The sequence below is a fragment of the Panthera tigris genome, chromosome E2 (genome assembly GCF_018350195.1).
Source record: "Panthera tigris isolate Pti1 chromosome E2, P.tigris_Pti1_mat1.1, whole genome shotgun sequence".
Classification (NCBI taxonomy): domain Eukaryota; kingdom Metazoa; phylum Chordata; class Mammalia; order Carnivora; family Felidae; genus Panthera; species Panthera tigris.
Genome location: NC_056674.1, coordinates 11,093,857 through 11,113,209, shown reverse-complemented (window position 1 = coordinate 11,113,209; position 19,353 = coordinate 11,093,857). Strand labels below are relative to the sequence as shown.

At 63.7% G+C, this 19,353-nt stretch overlaps 2 protein-coding genes across 6 annotated transcripts; both read right to left on the bottom strand.

The window, feature by feature from the left end:
* Positions 1-455: 455 nt before the first annotated feature.
* On the bottom strand, positions 456-11,833 carry DMPK (DM1 protein kinase). 5 transcript variants are annotated; one of them, XM_042968585.1, is made up of 15 exons: positions 10,413-11,833; positions 8,062-8,153; positions 7,677-7,760; positions 7,492-7,587; positions 6,787-6,935; positions 6,329-6,422; positions 5,830-6,036; positions 5,482-5,745; positions 4,726-4,811; positions 3,280-3,391; positions 2,451-2,623; positions 2,258-2,355; positions 2,048-2,094; positions 1,666-1,755; positions 456-1,323 (listed from the first exon to the last, which is right to left on the bottom strand). In XM_042968585.1, the coding sequence occupies exons 1-15, from the start codon at positions 10,570-10,572 to the stop codon at positions 1,171-1,173; spliced, it is 1,905 nt and encodes a 634-aa protein (XP_042824519.1). In that variant the 5' UTR covers positions 10,573-11,833; the 3' UTR covers positions 456-1,170. The 5 variants fall into 5 exon arrangements, with proteins under 5 accessions (XP_042824519.1, XP_042824518.1, XP_042824521.1 ...); XM_042968584.1 differs by having other exon boundaries at positions 1,666-1,751; XM_042968587.1 differs by having other exon boundaries at positions 5,497-5,745.
* A 93-nt stretch (positions 11,834-11,926) lies between these two features.
* On the bottom strand, positions 11,927-18,935 carry DMWD (DM1 locus, WD repeat containing). The gene is made up of 5 exons (XM_042968583.1): positions 18,482-18,935; positions 17,017-17,199; positions 13,759-15,042; positions 12,817-12,891; positions 11,927-12,473 (listed from the first exon to the last, which is right to left on the bottom strand). Exons 1-5 carry the CDS (start codon positions 18,920-18,922, stop codon positions 12,426-12,428), a joined length of 2,031 nt encoding a protein of 676 aa, XP_042824517.1. The 5' UTR covers positions 18,923-18,935; the 3' UTR covers positions 11,927-12,425.
* Between the last annotated feature and the right edge of the window lie 418 nt (positions 18,936-19,353).

Here is a 19,353-nt window from a genome sequence, read left to right as displayed (position 1 = left end):
GCTCCGCCCCTCGGAATTCCCGGCTCCGCAGGGGGGCGGGTCCGGCAGGGAGAAGGGGCGGGGGAAACGGGTTAGAAAGTTTGCAGCAACTTTTCTTGAGCTAGTCGCTGGGACCGAGGCGCGTGGCCCGCGCAAGCGCAGTAGTAGGAGGATGGCCGCGCGCGCGCGCGCAGCCGGCCCAACCCCCTTCTTGCCGGCCTGCGGGTGGCACAGCTGGGCCACAGCTGGGCAAGGGGCGGTGCCTCCGGGCGGCTCGCTAGCCACCTCCTATTGGCCGGCTGCCGAAGCCACGCCTTTCAGCGTCCCCACCCCCACCCCCGGCCCGGATTCGTCTGCTTGTCGGCCCTGTAGCTTCTTGCCAGGCCATTGGGCGCCTCCACTCGCCTTCCAATTGGCCCACTGAGCAGCCTCGTTCCCGCAACGCAAAGAGAGCGGACACCGCGGAGTCCAGAGCGTTGGGCAGACGGGAGGGCCTTTTATTCGCGAGGATCGGGGGTGGGGTCCTAGGTGTGGAGAGACAATAAATACTGAGGAATGTCGGGGTCTCAGTGCATCCAAAACGTGGATTAGGGTGCTGGGGTCCTGGAACTTGGCGGGTCGGAGGACAGGTCAATAAATACCCAAACTGCCGAGGCGGGCGGAGCCTGCTGTGGCTCCGAGAGCTACGTACGTGAGGAGGGCGCGCGAGTCCCCGAAAAAGCGGGGCTGGCGAAAGCAAAAGGTTCTCGAGAAGGCGGGCGGGGCTCGCACTAGACGTTCGCCGCGGGAAGAGAACATTCCCGGGATAGTAGGGCCTCATGCACAGGGATTTGTGGTCTGCGAGCCGATAGGCGGGGGGCGCGTGGAGGGTGAAAAACTGATGGCCGAGCCCTGGCCCTGCTGTCTCCTCTAGATCGCAGTTTGCCCATCCACGGCGGGGCCTCAGCCAGGCCGGAGTTAGTAGGTGGTTGGTCTGCGATTCTCCCCAGCAGCAACTGCAGCATTCCCGGTTACAAGCCTCCCTGGAGCCCCCTGCTCCTCCCTCCCCGGCCGCCAGGGGGCGGGCCCGGATCACAGGGCTGGAGCTCGGGCGGAGACCCACGCTGGGAGGCGGTGTGAACGGGGAGGCGGTAGGAATGGCTTCTGCGCCGTGCCCAGGTCACCCAACCCTCCAGCTTGGGGTCCTAGGGTTCAGGGGGCGAAGGCGGCTCCCGGGTGGCGCCAGACCGGGGCGAGATGGTGGGCGCAGGCCACCAACCCAGTGCAGCCCAAGGCGGCGGCAGCAGCCAGAGCAACGGCGAACAGGAGCAGGGAACGCGCCTCCGATAGGTCAGGCTTAGGGACCTGCGGACAAGAGGGCGTGATCAGGTCTCGGCGGCACGGCCCCCCGATTGGCTCCTGGGACTCGCCACGCCCACGCCTATAGGTGGGTCCACAATCCTCTCTCGTCCCGCCCCGCCCCGCCCCGCCCCCGCGGGCAGTTGCGGTTGGTCCGCGGGCAAGCTTCAAGTCTCGTCCGAACTCGCCACTGGCTGCTTCCTAGCGGCCCGAGCTGATTGGCTGCCCGCGCATCCTCCCTCCCCGCGGCGGCCCCGCTCGACAGAGGCGCAGCTAAGCAGAGGAGACTCGGGGTGCTTGGTGCGAGGAGGGGCGCGGCGGCGGGCGGGCGTGAGCAGCCGGACGTACCCTGGCAGGGAGCAGCAGGTGGCGGCGGTGCATGGGGCCTGGCCCCACCAGCGGGCATTGGCCCAGAGCCACGGCCGGGGGGCCATCTAGCTGGAGAGAGAAGGGACAGGTGACCCGATCGGAGCCCAGCCCGGCCCGGCCGCCCTCGGCAGGAGGCGAGAGACAGCGAACGGAGTCGGGGAGGGAATCTAGGGAGATCCTAGACGGGATCTGGTTAGAGGCCCGGACCGAGGGCTGTCTGGTAGACGTGGGGCTGAGTGGAGGATGTCTGCCGCCTGGAACCCCAAAGAGATAGGGTGATCCCTAAATCCGGACGGGGAGACGGGGCCGGGGTTGCAGAGGGGCCAGCAGGCTTGATACAGGGGAAAAAGAGGGGTCTTACATGGGAAGGTGCATCCGTGGCCCGGGGACTGGGGACCCCCGTGACAGCTGGAAGGAGAAGAGAGAGGCGTAGGGCGCGTGGAGGGACGGAGGAGGGCGGTGGCGCGGCGTGCCCCAGCCTGGGCCCCTCGCCCTCCCCCAGGTGTCCACACACGCCGCGGGCCCACCTCCCCCCGTCGCCCTCGGGAAAGGGGACGGATGGGGGACTCGCCTGCGTCTCCCCCGGCCTGCAGCAGCTCCATCCGCTCCTGCAGCTGCCGGACGCGCGCCTCCAGGTCTCGGTTCCGGGCCTCGGCCTCACGGAGCTGACTGCGGGGAGGGAAAGACCGTGAGCCCTTCCGGACCGGACCTGGGCGAGACGGGCTGCCGACGGCAGCGACCAGCCCCGGCGCCCCGACCCCGACCTGGCAAAGCTCTGGTTGGCTGTGCGGATGGCCTCCAGCTCCCGGCTCAGGCTCTGCCGTGTAAGCACCTCCTCCTCCAGGGCCTCCTGGAGCTCCCGCAGCGTCACCTGGGCCTCCGTCGCCACCGCCGCCGTCGCCGCCGCGGGAACGGCCCCCGGAGCTGCCGCTTCGGCCTGCGTGCGGGACTTGGCTTAGGGCTGCCCGCTCCTGCAGCGCCCAAGACTTGGGCACCGGTTCTAGGCTGGGATCTTCCCTTGTCCTCTAGATCTTTCCGGAATCCCCACAGCTCCTGCAGTGACCCAAGTCTCCTCCTCCTTCCCTAACTAACCCCAGCCCCTGCCTTGGTCTCCGGCCTCCAGTCTGGGCCCTTCCCACCCACCTTCCACCCAGGAACCAAAGGGCTATTCCTACAACTCTTACCCAACTTGACCATGGCCCTCCCCTCTTCTCCAGTCCCTGGGCGTCCTCAGGAGAAGGCCTGCCTCACCAAAAGGCCCTGTTTGGTTTGGCTCTGTCTCCCCTCCCCTCATTCTCCAGCCCCCTCTTCCGGGAACAATTCGGCCTAACTACCCTCCTTTCCGGTTCAAGAATAAACCTTTGCCTTGAGGTTCTGTCTGCTGACCAAGGGCCGGCCCCCTCCTCCCACACACAAAGGCCTTTATTTCTTCAGAGGAATGATTTCTGACTGAAGTAACTTTGTCTCTACTTTGCATTCTCTCTTTCTATCAAGCCAGCTCCCAGAGGGCTTCAGGCCGGGAGCACACAAGACCCCGGAAGGCCCTGCCTTTCTCGGGTTCTCCCTGACTGACCTTCTCCTCCAGAGACTCACTGTTTCCTCTGGTGGCGGCACCGTGGGCTCTGGGCTGGGCGCCCGCACAGGTGGCTCAGGCAATGGCTCCGCCTCCAGTTCCATGGCCGTGGGGCCTGGGACCTCCTCGTCCCTGGGGAGAGGAAGAGGGCGAGGGGAGGGAGAGCCGGGCCCCCTCAAGAGGTTGTCCACCCCTCTGGATTTAGAGCCAGGACTCCCTCTTCTGTGGCCGTGGGACAGCCAGGCCCTGAAGGACCCCTGGAGTGAGGAGGGGGCGGGGCAGGTTGATGGGACGGGTCCCCTTCTTGTTAGTAAAGGCCCGCCCTTCACATGGCCTCAGGCCCCTGGGAGCTGGCCTCTCTGCACCTTCTGTGGGAACCTGGGGTCGAGACACCCATATGCGGGGTCACTCATCTCCCCGTCCATGTGACCTTTGCAGACCCCTTTCCTTAGGACGTCAGGACAATGAGGGGGACCCCCCCCCCAGCTCTGGCCACCTCCAAAGATACAGTGTTAAGACTGGGTGTGGGACCCCAGGACTGATTCTAGTTCTCTGCACCCCGCCCCCTGCCATCCCCAGCTGCTGGAGGGAGACCCCGCCTCCCCAGGAATATGAAATTGCAATAAAAGTGGATGGCCCCTCGCACCCAGCACTCCCTCTCTGGAAACAGGTCTCAAGGACCCCAGGATCCTGGGCACCCCCCGAGACCATGCTGCGGCTGTCCATCCAATCTGGGTTATAACAGAGAAGACGAGTTAACGGAGTCCTGTCTCCCCCCCCCCACCCCCCCCACCCCCCCCCCAGAAAGGACAGTACGGCACAGTGGCTCATGTTTGGCCTTCGTTCAGGACAAGAAGGGACATTTTGAACATTGTTCGGCAAAAGACTAGATTGGATCACAGCGTGTTCTCACAGTTGTCCAGTTTGTGTGTGCGCGTGAGCCAGGGAGCTCCTTTCCCTTGCCAGAATTTTCTAATTTACCAGTGACAAACGATGTATTGTTTGTATAATTAACGTTTTTAAAAGGCTTTATGGTTGGGGGCGCCTGGCTGACTCAGTCAGTAGAGCACCTGACGCTTGATCTCAGGGGTCGTGAGTTCAAGCCCCACATTGGGTGTGGAGCCTCCTTTCAATAAACAAATAACGAAGTAGCTTTATGGTTATATGAGCAATTCAAAAAAGTTTGTATTCCTTTAAGACTGATTTTAAAATTCTATGCTTCTTATTTTCTAAGATTCTGAGGTCCCGTGACTGTACTAGCAATCTAAGAGTGGACGCCTGGAAGATTCTGGAAGGCCAAGTCTGTGGCTCCGAGGTTTTGCAAGGGAATCTAAAACTTCACAGTACTTACGGTCTGACATCGTAAGGTCCTACAACTCCGGACTCCTAACAGTCCTTGGTCCCAAGACGCTACACTTCTGAGCCTGATCCTGCAACCCTGCTGGGAGCCCCTGAACAGCGCTTACCTGAGGGCCATGCAGGAGTAGGAATAGCCCACAAACGGCAGGTGGACCCCCAGGGGCATGCCTTCCCGCATGTCGGACAGCGTCTCCTGTACCAGAGAAATCCAGATGTGGAGTGACCTGTGCTCCTCAGGGCTGGTGCCTCACCCCTTCCCAGTCTTGGCTTAAATGCCAGCTCCCCACCCCACCCCGCCTTGCTGCTTCCCTCAGGGCGCTCTCCACAGTGTCATTCTATACTTCTCCCGACTACACGTGGATGAGGGCGGGGACCCGGGGCTGGCCTGGTCCCTGTGGGTCCCCAGCAGTGCCCAGCACTGGGGCGGCTTGTACAACAGTTGAGAGAGAGATGGCCTAGGAGAGATTCCTCTACGGTGTTTTCCTGCCTGACTTCTTATCCTTCCAGGTCTCGGTTCAGATAGCCGAGGCTTCCTCCTCCAGGAAGCCCTCCAAGACTTTCCGGGCTGGGTGGGGAGCCGGCGCCCCCCTCCCCGCACTCCCCCTCCCTTGTCTCACCCCTGAACTCTCCCTCTGGGGCATCACTGTCTGGGGACAAGTCTATGTTCCCCACTGGACTGCGAATCCAGATCACCGCTGGGTTCCCGGCGCCGGGTGGGCACAGAGCAGGCGCTCTGGGGGAGGAATGATTTCAAGACCCCAGGAGATGGGTACTATTCTAACCCCAGCTCTCTGGATAAGGGATGGGGGTGGGGCGTGGGTGGGGGGAATACCCTCTGCCCAGGAGGGGTCGCAGGTACCTACCCCGCCCCCGCTCACCATGGCAGTGAGCCCATCTTCCACCACATCGAAGTTGCACGTGTCAGTGGCACCCTCGAAATCCGGTGTAAATGGGGGCACGCTGTCTCGGAGACTGTCCCAGTCAAGGCCAAAGAAAAAAGGATGATTCTGGAAATCACCTGCTCCATCCCGGCCCAGCCGCGTCTCAGGAGGACACAGCAGCCGCTGGATGAGGTCTCGGGCCTCCTCGGGGACCCCTGCGTCGGCAAGCGGTAGAGACAGGTGCTCCTGCACGAGGGAGAGGGAGGGCAGGGGATGCCGGCCTGGCGTTACGTGCCAAGGGAGATCAGGGGTTCCTCTGGCCGTGCTCACCTTGTAGTGCACGATCTTGCCGTAGGTCTCAGCCGTGGAGTCGGCGTAGAAGGGCGTCTGCCCGTAGAACATTTCATAGGCGAACACTCCCAGTGCCCACCAGTCACACTCGGGCCCATAGCTGCCCAGCCCGGGCCCGCCGCCCACAGCCTGCAGGATCTCAGGGGACAAGTAGTCCGGGGTGCCCACAGCCACCAGCGACCGCACCTGAGCCAAAAGGTCCAGAGCTGGGCTCGGCCCCGCCCCTCCCAGCTCTGGCTCCTCCCCTCCTCCTAACCACGCCCCGAGTGCTTTAGTCCCTCCCCTTTTCTGTTCTAACCGGGAGCGGCTCACACACACTTAGGCGTGGGTCCCCTCCCTGTAACCCCTCTAAATCTGGTCGGGCCCCCACCTCTACCTGGGCGCCTCAGCCCCGCCCCCACACTCTGCGCTTCTGTCCCCCCACCTGCCCCCACTCCTCATTGGTGGCCGCAGTGCCCGAAGCGGCGCCCCCACGCACCGTTCCGTCCGCCCTCAACTTGAGGCAGGACCCGAAGTCGGCCAAGCGGATGTGGCCACAGCGGTCCAGCAGGATGTTGTCGGGTTTGATGTCCCTGGGCAAACGGAAGGGTGGGGGTGGATGTGAGCCTCCCTCCATCCATCTCGGCAGGTTCCACCCCTCCAGGCAGCGCGGCCTCGGGTCCCACCCTCTTAGGGACCATGCTCTCCAGCTCCGGGCCCCTCCACTCCCTACCCCCTCAGAACCCATTTCCTCGGCTTCCGTCCCTTAGGGGACTCTGCAATTCTGAACCCCACTCCTCTGGCCCTGTCCCCAGTGGCCCCAACCAAGGAGGTCCCTCTGCAGGGCCCGCCCCCTCTGGGTCCCCACCTTTGCGGTACCGTGCCCGGGTGCAACTTCGCTTTCCCTCTCTGGGCCCCGCCCTCAGCCCCCCGCCCCTCAGCCCCTGCTGCGCCCACCTGTGTACATAGCCCAGCCGGTGCACTGAGTCTATGGCCATGACAATCTCGGCCAGGTAGAAGCGCGCCATTTCGGCTGGGATCCGCTCCCCAAACTTGCTCAGCAGCGTTAGCAGGTCCCCGCCCACGTAGTACTCCATGACCAGGTACTAGCAGGGGGCGTGTCATGGGGGGGGGGTCAGTAGCACCCCTCGGCACCGATCGCCGATAGCCCGGGACAAAGACTCCCACAGATGCCCCATTCCTGGGGAGAGACCCCGCAGCCCCAGCCCCAAGAGAGCCCAAGAGATCTCCGAGGCCAAATCAGAGACACTCCCCCCCCCCCCAAAAAACCCCTAATTTTCCGCAGGATGTCACCGGACAGAAGGAGGGAAAAAGAGAACTCAGAGAACCCCCCCCCCCACCCAGTGCCCAGATACCCCCTGCCCAGTGGCCCCCACATCGACTAGAGAGCTATCCCAGTCCCGGTGAGAGATCCCCGCCCCACCCCCACCCCCGACGGCGGCATCTTTGCAGAGTCCAGTAGAATCCGCCCGGGAAAAGAGCCGTAAGTGACATCTCCCCTCCCGGGCAAGGAAGACCAGTCCCTACCACACCCAGAGGCAGCTCCCCAAGCCTGGCACTTCCTCTGCCTGACCCCGTCTCGTTAACTGCCAGCCTCGGGGTCGGGGTCCAGCTCTCTAGTCGCCCCGGCCCGGGGCTCACCAGGTAGTTCTCGTCCTGGAAAGCGAAGTGCAGCTCCGTGATCCAGCGCCGGTCCCCGTTCACCAACACATCCCTCTCCTCGCGGAAGCACGACACCTGCGGGGCACCCGCGGGCGCTGAAGCGGGCCGGGCGGGAGTTGGGGTGGGTAATCCTCGCGTCCCTCACGTCCAGCCCCGGCCCTCACCTCGCCTCTCTTCAGCATGTCCCATTTGTTCATGATCTTCATGGCGTACACCTGGCCCGTCTGCTTCATCTTCACCACCGCCACCTGAAGGCCGAAACGGGGTGACTGGGGCTGAGGTGGCGCGGGGGGGGTGGGGGGGGGCGGAAACACCCGGGCTCGCTCCGATCGGGCTCCACCCCCGACACCACCCAGTCGTGGCCCCGCCCCACCGCCAACGCCACGCCCACCGACCCAAAGTCCCGCCCCCCGCCCCTCTGGTGTAGTTTTTCTAAACTCAGTCATTCATCAATTTCTAAGGACCCGCCCCGAACCCCTGTGTCCCGCCCACTGCGTGAGCAGTCGCGTCTCCCGCTCCGCCGAGCTGCAGTGACAGCTCACGGCTCACCTCGCTGAACGCCCCGCGTCCGATCACCTTCAGAATCTCGAAGTCATCCCTCTGCAGTCGGGCCTCCTTAAGCCTCTCGGCGATGGGCTCCACTGGGGGGCGAGGGGAGGTGAGAACCGAGGCTAACTGGGACTGACACCCCAGACAGGAGGAAGTCCCACCCTCTGCCCCTCAGTCTCCCCCTCTCTCCATCCTCGGTCTCCTCTGTCCCTTGTTCTCTCTTCTCTCTCTCTCCTAGGACTGTCAGTCTCCCAAGGGCTTCCCCGCCAAAACACTGTGAGGGTTGGGGACACCCCAAACTGCCCTCCTACAGAAAAAGGTGGGATGCCTGGGAACCCCTTTTTGGGAAGGCCATTGGGCCGGAGGGCCCTAGTGGCTGCAGGCGGAGAGCGCGGGCTCTGCAGGACCGACGGGGAAGATAGGAGACCCAGGCCTTAGGGCCCCCTGAGCTTCAGGCCCCACCCCCGCTCGGGCTGGTGGAGGGAGTGCCCAACAGGCCCACCCCAGCATTCTCAGTCTGTCTCGGGTCACCTGTCTCTGGAACATTCGGTTTAATCCAGTACCTCCAGGTTTATGACGCAGGTGGCTTTGGACCACACTTTGGGAGACACTGGATTTGGGGCTGGGGCTGGGGCTGGGAGAAGGAACAAGAAAGACAAAGCCAGCGTGGACCCCCAAATCCCAGGCTCTAGTGTATTCTCTCTGCCCTCAACTCCACAAAGAGGGCTTCTTCAGTACCCCTCACTTACAGGTGGGGAGTCAGGGCCCAGGCGGTGAGGCGGTCGGCCCAAGGCCCCACAGCTAGGAGTTAAAAGGGGGCAGGTTGGGAGGGGGAGACTGGGACACGGAGAGGGAGGGCGGGAAGTAGCGGACGCTGGGGACTTGAGAGGCAGGACAGAGAGAGAGGGACGTGTGCAAGTGGGAATAAGGGGAGACAGAGTGCGTTATGGAAGGGAGAGAGGGGCCCCCCATGAGGTTCGGGGAGAGTGGGCCGCAGGCAGGGAAGAACCAGCCAGGGCCCAGAACGGGGGAGGGAGGAGAGAGCCAAGACGTTGAGCCCTTTTAAGGCAGCAGGAACCCAGGCCCCCTCCCCCGCCCGGGCGGCCCGGCAGGGGAGGGGCCGCAGGATGCTGCTCGGGCCACAAAAGGAGCGCTCCTTACGGGAGGGCCAGACCCCTGCCCCCAGCTCAGGGCTCAGTTTACCCTGCTAGCCCCACTTCACACTCTGCGAAATCAGGGCTGACAGAGGTACTAAGGGTTGGCGGAGGCGGAGAGAAAGTTCCTACAGGGGCTGAGCGGCCTGGCCTTTGGTCTCCACCTTCCTATCTGTGAAGTGGGAGGGACAGGAGCGGGGCCTGGGTCAGAAGGAGATGGTCACAAGAAAGGAGCAAGAGGGAGAAGGCAGAGAGAGACACACGGAGCCCACGGACCAAGAGCAGGCCGCTGGAGGGGCAACCCAGTGTGGGGACCGAGTGGCAGGGTGTCAGAGAGACAGAAAACCCAAGGAGCCTGGGCCCTGGGGTGGAGGAAGGGCCGGGCAGACAAGGCCAGAAGCTGAGGCGGGCACATCTTCCCTCCAGACCTGTCTCTGGGGAAAGACCTGGCAAGAAGGGACTCTGTGGGAGAGCCGGGAGGTCGGAGGTCATGAGCTAGGAGAATGAGTGATGGGAGGGGGGTAGCTAGAGGGGAGTCAGGGCTCCCCATGCAGACCACAGTGAAACAGGGCTGGGGGGGGTACACCCAGAAGAACCTTAAGTTGTTCCTCCTCCATCCAGGGGGTGAGGGGCGCTGAGTGGCGCCTGTCTCAGAGCTGGCTCTCCCCCCGGGGCCCGCCTGAGTCACCGCACCCTCCCAGTGCCTGGGCACCTGTCGGGGCAGCTGGAGAGGCTGGAGCCAAACACCTGCCCGTTGGCCGCGCCCCTGGCAGCTGCCCCGTGCTGTCCTTTCTGCCTGCCCCTGCGCTCTGGGAAACCAGGGTGGAAGGCCATGGGGCCCGTTTCAGTGGGGGCACCCTAAAATACAGGGCTCCCGGCATGTCCTTAGGCCTAGACTTTGTGGAGGGGGTACAGAGGGACCACGGGAAGCTGTGCCCAGCCCAGCCTCCCAAGTCCTGGTTGTGAGTCCTGGCTGTCCTGGCCTCTGCTGACCCCGGCCTGCCCTGCCAGGGTGGCACGGGGGAAGGGGCATGTCACCCTGGGACCTGGCACGGAGTTCCGGGCTCCTGAATGGGAGGCTCTCCCACGTCCATCCTGCCCCCAACCACCAGTCCCCCGTGCCCAGCCCCATCTCCTGTCTCTGCCCTGCCCCCACCGCCCCCCAATCCGGGGGCGTCCATGCAGGCGGGCACTCACCCCACTGCAAGAAGTCGGCCACATACTTGTCCTGGGCCAGGTCGGAGGCGCCCAGCTCCTGGTGGACGCCCAGGAGAAGGTCGAGCAGGGGCTCCAGCCCCAGGAAGCCGGGGTCCAGCACCAGCTGCTCGAGCCGCCTCAGCCGCACCTCGGCTGACATGTCGGGCAGGCAGCACCATGGCCCCCTCCCCGGGCCGGGGGCTCGGGGTCCTCCCGTCACGGGGCCTGGCAGCCCCTGTCCAGGCCTCGGGGCTCTGGCTGCATGTCTGCCTGTCCCTGGCTGTCCCCTGGGCCTCTCTGGCCACTTCTCTCTGCTGCTGAGGCCTCCTCCCCTTCTCCCCACCCCTCGGTTCGGCCCCCTCCCGCCTCCCAGCCTTAACCCCTCATGAGCCAGGCCCCCCAACTCCCTCCCCCTGGGGCCCCTCAGAACACTTCAGAGCGAGATGGGGGGGGTGAAGAATTTCAACTCTCCCACCATGCACCCCTCCCCCCAAAAAAGGCGGAGCACAGAGGAAGCTACAGGTGTGGCAGAAGCCAAAGATGAGCCCTCCCATTCCATTCCGAGGGCGCCAATTGAGGTTCAGAATGATCGCGTAACGCCCCCTTCTCAAGCCCAGGAATCGGGGTGGGGTGAGAAAGGGGTGAGGCCTGGGAAGGGGGGGGTAGGAGGCCAGCTTCGCGGGTGACTCAGCCACGGAGTCAGACTTTGGGATGGTTTAAATTTAGCCCTCAGGACCTCTGCTTTACACTGACTTTTTTTTTTTTTTTTTTTTTTTTGGCAGGAGGTGGGGAAGGGGTGGTGAGAGAATTGGGAAGGGAGGACCTCAGGAGCCAGGACCAGGGGTGACCCGCTGGCCAAAGCCTGGGGGAGAAAAAGGAGCCCCCAAAATAGCTCCTTGGACCCTGGCCCCGCAGCCACATTCCTGCCCGGGCTAGGATTAGAAACAGAAACATTTCGGGGGGTGGAGGGCAGAGCGGGAAGACACCACTCCCTGCAGCAGCCGGACGGACTCTCGCTGTTCTCGGGAGGGCTGGACAGCTCTCCCGCAGGAAACCGCGGTCTCTAGCTGGCTCTGGGCGTCTGGGCCGCGTGAGCCGGCCCGAGGCGGCGGGAGGCGCAGACATGCGCACTCCGGGCACCTCAGGAGCGGCCCGGAGGACCCATCCGGACAGGCCCCCCCGGAATATCCGACTTGGGCCGGTTTGGGCACTCTCAAACGGCTCTGAGGGGGGTCCTGGATGGACTTTCTTCTAGAGTTTGGGAGCCAGAGCAACGTCCTCCTCCGTCCCAAGGGCCCTGCCTGGGGCTGGACCTGCTGTGTGTCCCCCACTGAGCGAGCCCCCTCCGCCCTTCAGTGTTCCGGGCTATTAGAAGGGAGCAGGGAGAGGACTGGGTGGGGGAGAGGCAGGGAGGGCCTAGCTCTTCCTTTTGGTCGAAGCAACTGGATTCTAGGACTGCAGCAAAAGTGCGCGCGCACTCCCTCCACACCTCCCGGAAGGGAACAGAGACGCTGTGAAAACAGGGAACTTTAGTATAAATAAGAGGTCCCGGGGGGACAGGGAGGGCCCCCGAGGGGCTTCCATAATTTAACACTCTTCAAAAGCACAAACAACAGCACGGGCAGGGTGCGGGCCAGGGGAGGGGTAGGCCACCCCTGCCCTGCCCACAGGCCGAGGGGCACATTGCAGAGCTTGTGGGGGAGGGGGTCTCCCCCGGGAGTGACCAGTCACATGCTGGGGACAGGGACGAGGCGAACACTGATGCTTCAGAGGGAGGGGTCATTGTACTTGGCAGTGGGTGGGGACAGGGCTGAGGCCACACGGGCCACTACGTCCCCCCAAGTGCTGGGCCGGTCTGGGGGACCCTCTGATCCCCAAATCTGTGCAGGGCAAGGGACTGGAGCAGTCCATCCGTCATGGTTAGTCTTGTTAATCATACGTTGATCCGTGAGGTCGGCGGGGGGGTTATGGCTAGGAGGCGGGGAACAGAGGGGGACCCCGACATCCATGGTTTCACACCACTGTGCCGCTCGGGGAGTTACTGGGCTGGGAGGAGAGGCCCTGGGGAAGACGAGAGGGGAGACAGGAGGGTTAGAGGCTGCCTGGGGCTCCCGTCAGTCCCATGGGGAGGGAGCCAGCCCAGAGTCCCCAAGGCGGCTGCCGCCCTGACCTTGCCCTTCAGTCCGCCCCAGACCCCGCCCGGACAGAGGCCGCTGCTCTAGGTCAGGAACTTATATCTCAGCTAGCTTCCCTGTCCCGGCAGGCGGCACTCTTAGACAATAATTAAAGTCCTTGGGGTGATCCCGAGCAGAGAGGATGGGGTAGGGGTGGAGAGGATGGGGAGAGGATGGGGCCCTTTCTGACTGGGGGGTGCGGGGGGTAGAGAACTCAGGGACAATCCTACCTCTACCACTGACTTGCTGGGTGACCTGGGCCAACTTCCTTCCCCTGTCTGGGCCTCGGCCTCCTCGTCTGTGAACTAGGGAGATAGAGGGGTCTCTTTTAGGACTTGCCGGACTCCCCAGATCCCAACGACCCTGCCTCTGAGACTGTGCTATTACGTTCTAAGGATTCAAGACCCTACACAATCCTAAAACTGCTCTTCGAGGGAACCCAGCCTTGGCCCTCAGACCTGGCATCCTGGGCACTGTGCCCACATCCCCGAGAAGCTGAGCCACGAGACAAGAGCTCCAAAGAGAGAAGGCGCCAGGTCTGTGCTTCCCCTACTGGGACCTTCCCGACCGGGACCTCGCCGAACCCCACAGCTACAGCGGGAGGTGGACACATCCGCCCACCACCCACCTTCAAGGCTCCCTAAGAGGTGATGGAGGTCAACGAGCAGTGACCTGCCCGAGGTCACAGGGAGCAGCGCCGGAACCCACGCTGGGACTCCCCAGGCCGTGACTCCAGCGGTGGGCTCAGGTCCAGAGTCTGAGACCCAGGCCGGAAGCCGGGCCCACGGGCTCAGTGTCGCCCAGAGAATTTGACCAGCATCATTCACCAGGTTTCACAACTGGCAAATCACATGTCCCGGAGAAACGGAGATCTGGCTTCGAGTGACATGTGATCAGATGGGGCCATGCCGGGCCCACTGGCTCCCCGCTTCAGATAGCTGGCCACGGTCCCCACTACTCCCAGCTGTCTCTTATCCCCAACCCTCTCTCGGTCGTCACTGAGAGTTCTAGAAGCCCGGCACCCTGGGACCTGAGGGGGTCTCACTCTGGGACACTAAGAGCTCCCTGGCTCCCCCTCATCCCACAGGGCTAAAGGCTGTGGCGGTGGCCAACCCCTCCGCCGATGCCCGCCTCTTCCTGGGCCCTGGGGAGGCTGGCGTGGGGCGACTCACCGCCTTGCCCGGCCGGGCCCAGGTACAGATGAGGCCCTCCTGGCAGGCGGTGATGATGCAGTCCTCCAGGAAGAGGAGGACCGTGAGCCGCTCCTGGGCGATCTTCTTGCACACCAGGGGCTCGAGCAGCGGCACCTCGTGGATGCGTGGGCACAGCGCCGTGCCCAGCACCTTGGCCGGGTCCAGCCGGCTGCGCGGGGCCGGGCCGCTGGGCTTGTCCCCGCCGCCGCCGCCGCCGCCGCCCCCGCCGCCGCCGCCCCGGCTGATGTTGCCCAGGCTGTGGTAGCGCTTGTGCTCTTTCTCTGACCCCCGGTCCCTCCGCTCCTGCAGCGTGAGCGTGGCAAAGCGGCCGATGCTGAACGGCGTGCCCGGCTCGGCGGTCGCGCCGGGGCCGCCCGCCTTGCCGCTGCCCGCCGGGTGCGGAAGGCTGTTGGAGCGGGACAGCGAGCGAGGCAGGGGGCCGGGGCCCGGCTCGGCGCCCCGAGAGCTGCCGGCGGCGGGCGGCGTGGCGCCGGGCGTGCCGGGGAGGGTGCGGGTGCGGGCCAGGGGCGGGTGGGGGTAAAGCACGTCTTCGGTGAGGTCCCACAGGCAGAACTGCGTGTCCTGGCCGGCCGAGCCGAAGCGGTAGGTGATGGGGCCGGCTTTGGGCAGCGGGGAGAGGGGGGCTCCCCCGCCCGAGCCCGGGCCCCCGGCCTCAGGCTCCTCCTCCTCCTCGCCGCTCCGCTCCCCGTCGCCGCCGCCGGCCGCGGCTGCCTCCTCGGCCCTCGTGGTGTAGGGGTCAAAGGCCACAGCGTTGACCCAGGACTTGTGGCCGTGGCCCCGGGCCACCACACGGCCCTCGGTGAAGGACCACACGGTGACCAGGTCGTCTTCGCCACCCGTCACGACGTAGCGCCCATCCGGGCTCCAGCACACGCAGAGCAGGCCCCCAAAGTAGCTCTTCATGAGCCCCCGCAGGAGCATGGAGTCGAAGTGGAAGACGCGCAGGCAGCCGTCCTGGCTGACGCAGGCCAGGTGCCGGCCGTCTGGCGAGAAGGCGAACTCGTTGAGGGGGCCCTCGCCCACCGCCCACTTGGCCAGCGGGTTGCGGGGCGCCTTGCTCTTGGCGGCATAGACGGCGAAGCCCTCGCCCTGCTTCAGCAGGCTGTACTGCGGCGGGGCCGAGGCGCAAGGGTGGCTGACGTTGTACAGGTACAGGTGGCCACTGGCGTGTGAGGCCAGGAACAGGCTCTCTGATTCGGGCAGCCACTTCAGATAGGTCACCTTGGTCTTGTCGATCAGCCGCTGCCAGGGAGAAACCGTGGGGGTTGGGAGAAGGTAATCCGCTCCCGGCTCCCGGCAGACCTCCTCCCCAACGTGGTTCCCCCTAAAAGGCCCTCGGACGTGGCCCAGACCTTCTCGGACGGGGCCTCCCACACCGAGGGTAAGGGATGGACGCCAGGCCACGGGAACGCAGGGGAAGAAGGGTGGCCTGTGAGGCAGCCACGGGGAGCTCCGCGGAGCCACGATGCCCCCTCTTCTGCAAGGGGACGGTCCTGCCTTTCAGAGAACTATCCTGCTCTGTCTAACCCTCTCCACGGTCTTCACCACGTCAGGCTTAAGGCAAGAGATCGATTCACAGAACAGCCCCCAAAGAAGGGCTCTCGATCTGTGTGGTTCGCTGGCCTAGCCCCAGAGCACAGCGCTGTGCACACAACATCTCCTAGACACGCGAGGGGCAGCACCAGCCCACCAGCCGCACACGCGCCTCTGCTCCCGTCCGCCTCCCAGCCCACATCCAGTCCTTCCAGAACACGCCGGACCTGCCCTCTTCTCGCCCCACCCCCACTCCAACCACGCAGGTCCCAGTCGCCATCAACCCTGCGCTGGCCTAACTGGCCACTCAGGCTGCCACTGCCGCTCGGTTGCCAGACAGAGGCTGTTAAAATGGAAGTCAGCACCAGGCACCGTCCAGCCCCAAACACCACGGCGGCCTTTCTCAAGCAGGGTTCCAGAGAGAACGAAGCCCTGGGCACCCGCAGTACACAACGAAGTAACTTCCTCCCCAGGCAGCGAGGTGGCTCCTCGTTGTTGGGAAAGATTCGGAAATCATCAAATCACTTCTTTGTTCTACGGCTGAGATGAACCCTAGTCGAGAAAGGCTCTAACAGCCGAACTCTTCTCTTTTCCATGGCCCTCCAGACCCTACACGGGCTGGTCCCTCAGGTCTTTCTCAGAACCCATCCACCACCCACCCCTCAAGAACTGCTCTGGCCACTCAGCCTTTCTGCTGTCCTCCTCCCACACTTCCCCTGATAACTTTCTGGCCTCCTTCAGGTCTTTATTTCAATGTCCCCTCCCCCTGTCCCCTGCAACGAGGCCTCTCCTATTTTGTGAATGGACGAGCTAGTGCGTTTTTAATCCATTCACCGTTCCGCTCCCTTCTGCCATTCAGGCACTCTGTGTACTTGGAACACCTCCTCTGAACAGAGAGAAAAAGACAGAGGATGGGGCGCCTGGGTGGCTCAGTCCGTTAAGCGTCTGACTTTGGCTCAGGTCACAATCTCGGGCGGTTCATGCGTTCGAGCCCCACATCGGACTCACTGCTGTCGGCGCAGAGCCTGCTTTGGATCCTCTCTCTCCCTATCGTTCTGCCCCTCCCCTGCCTACACTGTCTCAAAAATAAACAAACATTTAAAAAAAAAAAAAAAAAGAGGACAAGAGCAGCCCCTGCCCACGGATGAGGTCGTTCATCGGCACGCCCTCTTGTGCCGAATCCAGCCAGGACTGGGCAATCCCCACATATGATTTTGTAACGACAGTCCTGTGAGGTAGGAATGAGAATCCCATTTTGCAGAGGAGTAAAACTGAGGCTCAGTGGGGGGGGGGGGGGAGTGTCACCTTCCCGAAACCACACAGTGAGGAAACGGTGCGGCAAGGACCTGAATTTGGAGACCAAATTCTGATGTCAAACGAGTCCCAACAGGTGACTAGGCTCAACTGTCTTCTCCGCAACACGGGCACCACGAGCCCTAACCCAGCAGCACAGGACTTGGGCACAGCAGGCGCAGCTGTCATTATTGGTCCTTATCACGCTAGCTGTTACCTCGGCCCACACATCCGTCAGCCCATCCCCTCTTTCTCCCATATCCTGCGCCCCCCCCCCCACCCCACCAGGTCTACACGGCTCCCAGGCAGCTGCAGTCTCGTGGCCACGGTGTACGGGTGGGTGAATGGGAAGGGGGGGAGCCGCTCTAAGCCCCGGGGGCCCATAATCACCTCTTCATTGAATAGCTTGCTGGTGTCCTTCTTGATGAGATCAAGGTACTGCACCTGGCCGGCTGAGAACCCCACCAGCAGGGAGATGGTCTCTGTGGCAGCAGTGAACTGGTTGAAGTCATGGCAGGTGGGCTGGGTGCCCTTATAGATCCGCTTGTCGATTGGCTTGTTGAGATCAATGGACTTGAGCAGCGGGAGAAAAGCAGTTAATAGCTTCTACTACTGAGGAAGGAAGAGGGTGTTGAGGTCGGGGGAAACCACTAAGAGGAAGCAGGGTTAAATCCCTGAGGGAAGTGGGTAGGTGGATGGGTGAGTGGGCAACCACAGACAGGAAGGGGGACCCAAATCACAGACCCAGTAAAGGAAAAACACAGACAGGAAGGTTCCCCCCCCTCCACCCCACATGAGACCACGGTGCTTACCCCCAGAGTTGGACCCCCTAACTTTAGGGGACACCCTTGCCCGTAGTATCAAAGCTTGCAGACCCCCACAGTCCCATTCCTTTCCAGTCCTGCCCCACGGCCTCAGCAACTCCCCTGATCTTAGCACCTCAATATCGAAGCTTCCCCAAACTCAGGGCCGCCCACATCCCCAGGACTCTAATGCCCAACATCCCAGGATTCTGTTTCCTTTGGAGTCCCTAAATCTCGGGACCTCCATCACAGTTCACAGACGCATTAAACCTCATGGTCCCCCACATTTTTGGTCCTTCATCACCTCTGGGCTCCCAGGATCTCCATCACGTCTGGGGACCACCATAACCTCCACGGGCCTCATCCCCCTCTGGGACCTACATCTCTCTAGAGACCACCATCACACCTGAGGATGTCCCCTTGGGCTCTCATCACCCCCAGCTCTCCATCAGCTCAGAGATTCTCACTCCCTCCACGACCCTGTGTCTCCAGAACCTGCGTTCCCTAAGATCCCATTCACCTGCAGGATCCCTATGACCTCTCAGAGCCCCATCAGTTCCACAATCATCCTCACCTCTGGGCTCCCAAAGTTTCAAGACTCCCCCCCAACCCCCCACCCCCCGCAATACCTGCAGACTTGCAATACCCCTGGGTTCTCCATCACCTTCCAGCCTGCATCACCTCAGGAGTCCCTATCACCTGCAGATCGCTACCACCCAGAACCACACAGGGTCCCATGCCATCTGGGAATCTCTCCAAAATACCAGTACAGAACCCCCCACGCATAACTCGGAGATCCCACATGACCTCACGATTCTCCATCACCTCTAGGATGGCCAGCACCTCGGAGGGTGCTAAAGGGCTAAGAGGCCACCGCCTTTTAGAATTCTGCATAACCTCCAGGCACCTCTGCATCCTAGGACATCCGTCACATCTAGGATGCCATTTCCAAACCCCACATCAATCAGAGACCCTCCCATCACTTCGGGATCACCTCAGGGGGCCCTATCCTCTCTGCCAGCACCGAGGCCACCACGATGCAGGCCGCTCACCCGTTGGCTCCCGCGGCGGCAGCAACCGGGGTAGAAATACAGCTCGCGGCCCAAGTTGAAGCAGACGCGGTCTCCTCCGGCACCCAGCCCCGCGGGCGTGGCGGGCGGTTCCCCGGCCCCGGCGCCGTCGGGCTCCCCGAGGCGCACGAGGCTGAGGCGCACGGCGGGCAGCGCGGGCCCTGGCCCCGGGCCTGCGGGCGGCGGGGACGGCGCGGAGCCCGCGGCGCCGGGGCCGGAGGAGGAGGCAGGGCCGGGCGGGGGCTGCGGCGGCTGGGGCGGCGCCGGGGTCTGGGCGGAAGCCGGACCCGACCTGCGAGCGGCGCCATCGCCGGGGAGCAGCTTGTAGAAGCCCTCGCGGGTGCGGAACTGCGACTTGATTTCCGCGCAGTCCCCCATGGCGGCGCCGGGGCCCGAGCCGCCCTCCGCGCCGCCCGCCGCCATCTTGGGCGCCCCCCTCCCGCCCGGGCCCCGCCGCTGCCGGACCGCCGCCCGCCGCCGGGCCCCTGCCGGAAGCCGCGGGCTCGCGCCGGAAGGGGTGGGGTGGTCACCCGGGCGACGCCTCTTCGATTGGCAACAGGATCGGGAGGCGGGATGGGCTCGGGCCGTCGCTCCGGTAACGGTTCAGGGACTGGGGGCGGGGCGCAAGATGGGGCGTGGCCTTTGTGCCAGCGGCCGACTCGTGGTTGGCTGCGGGGCGGGGCCCAGCGGGAGATGGGCGGGGTCGTGGAAAAGCTCAAATCCCTAGCAACGGCGCCCAGGGAACCGTTTGCCTAGCAACGGAGGGACCCTCAAGAGGAGGCCTCCTTCATAACTGGCCTTCCCATCGCTTCACAGACGACCCCAGGTGGTTCTAGTGCCTTCTTAGACTCGCA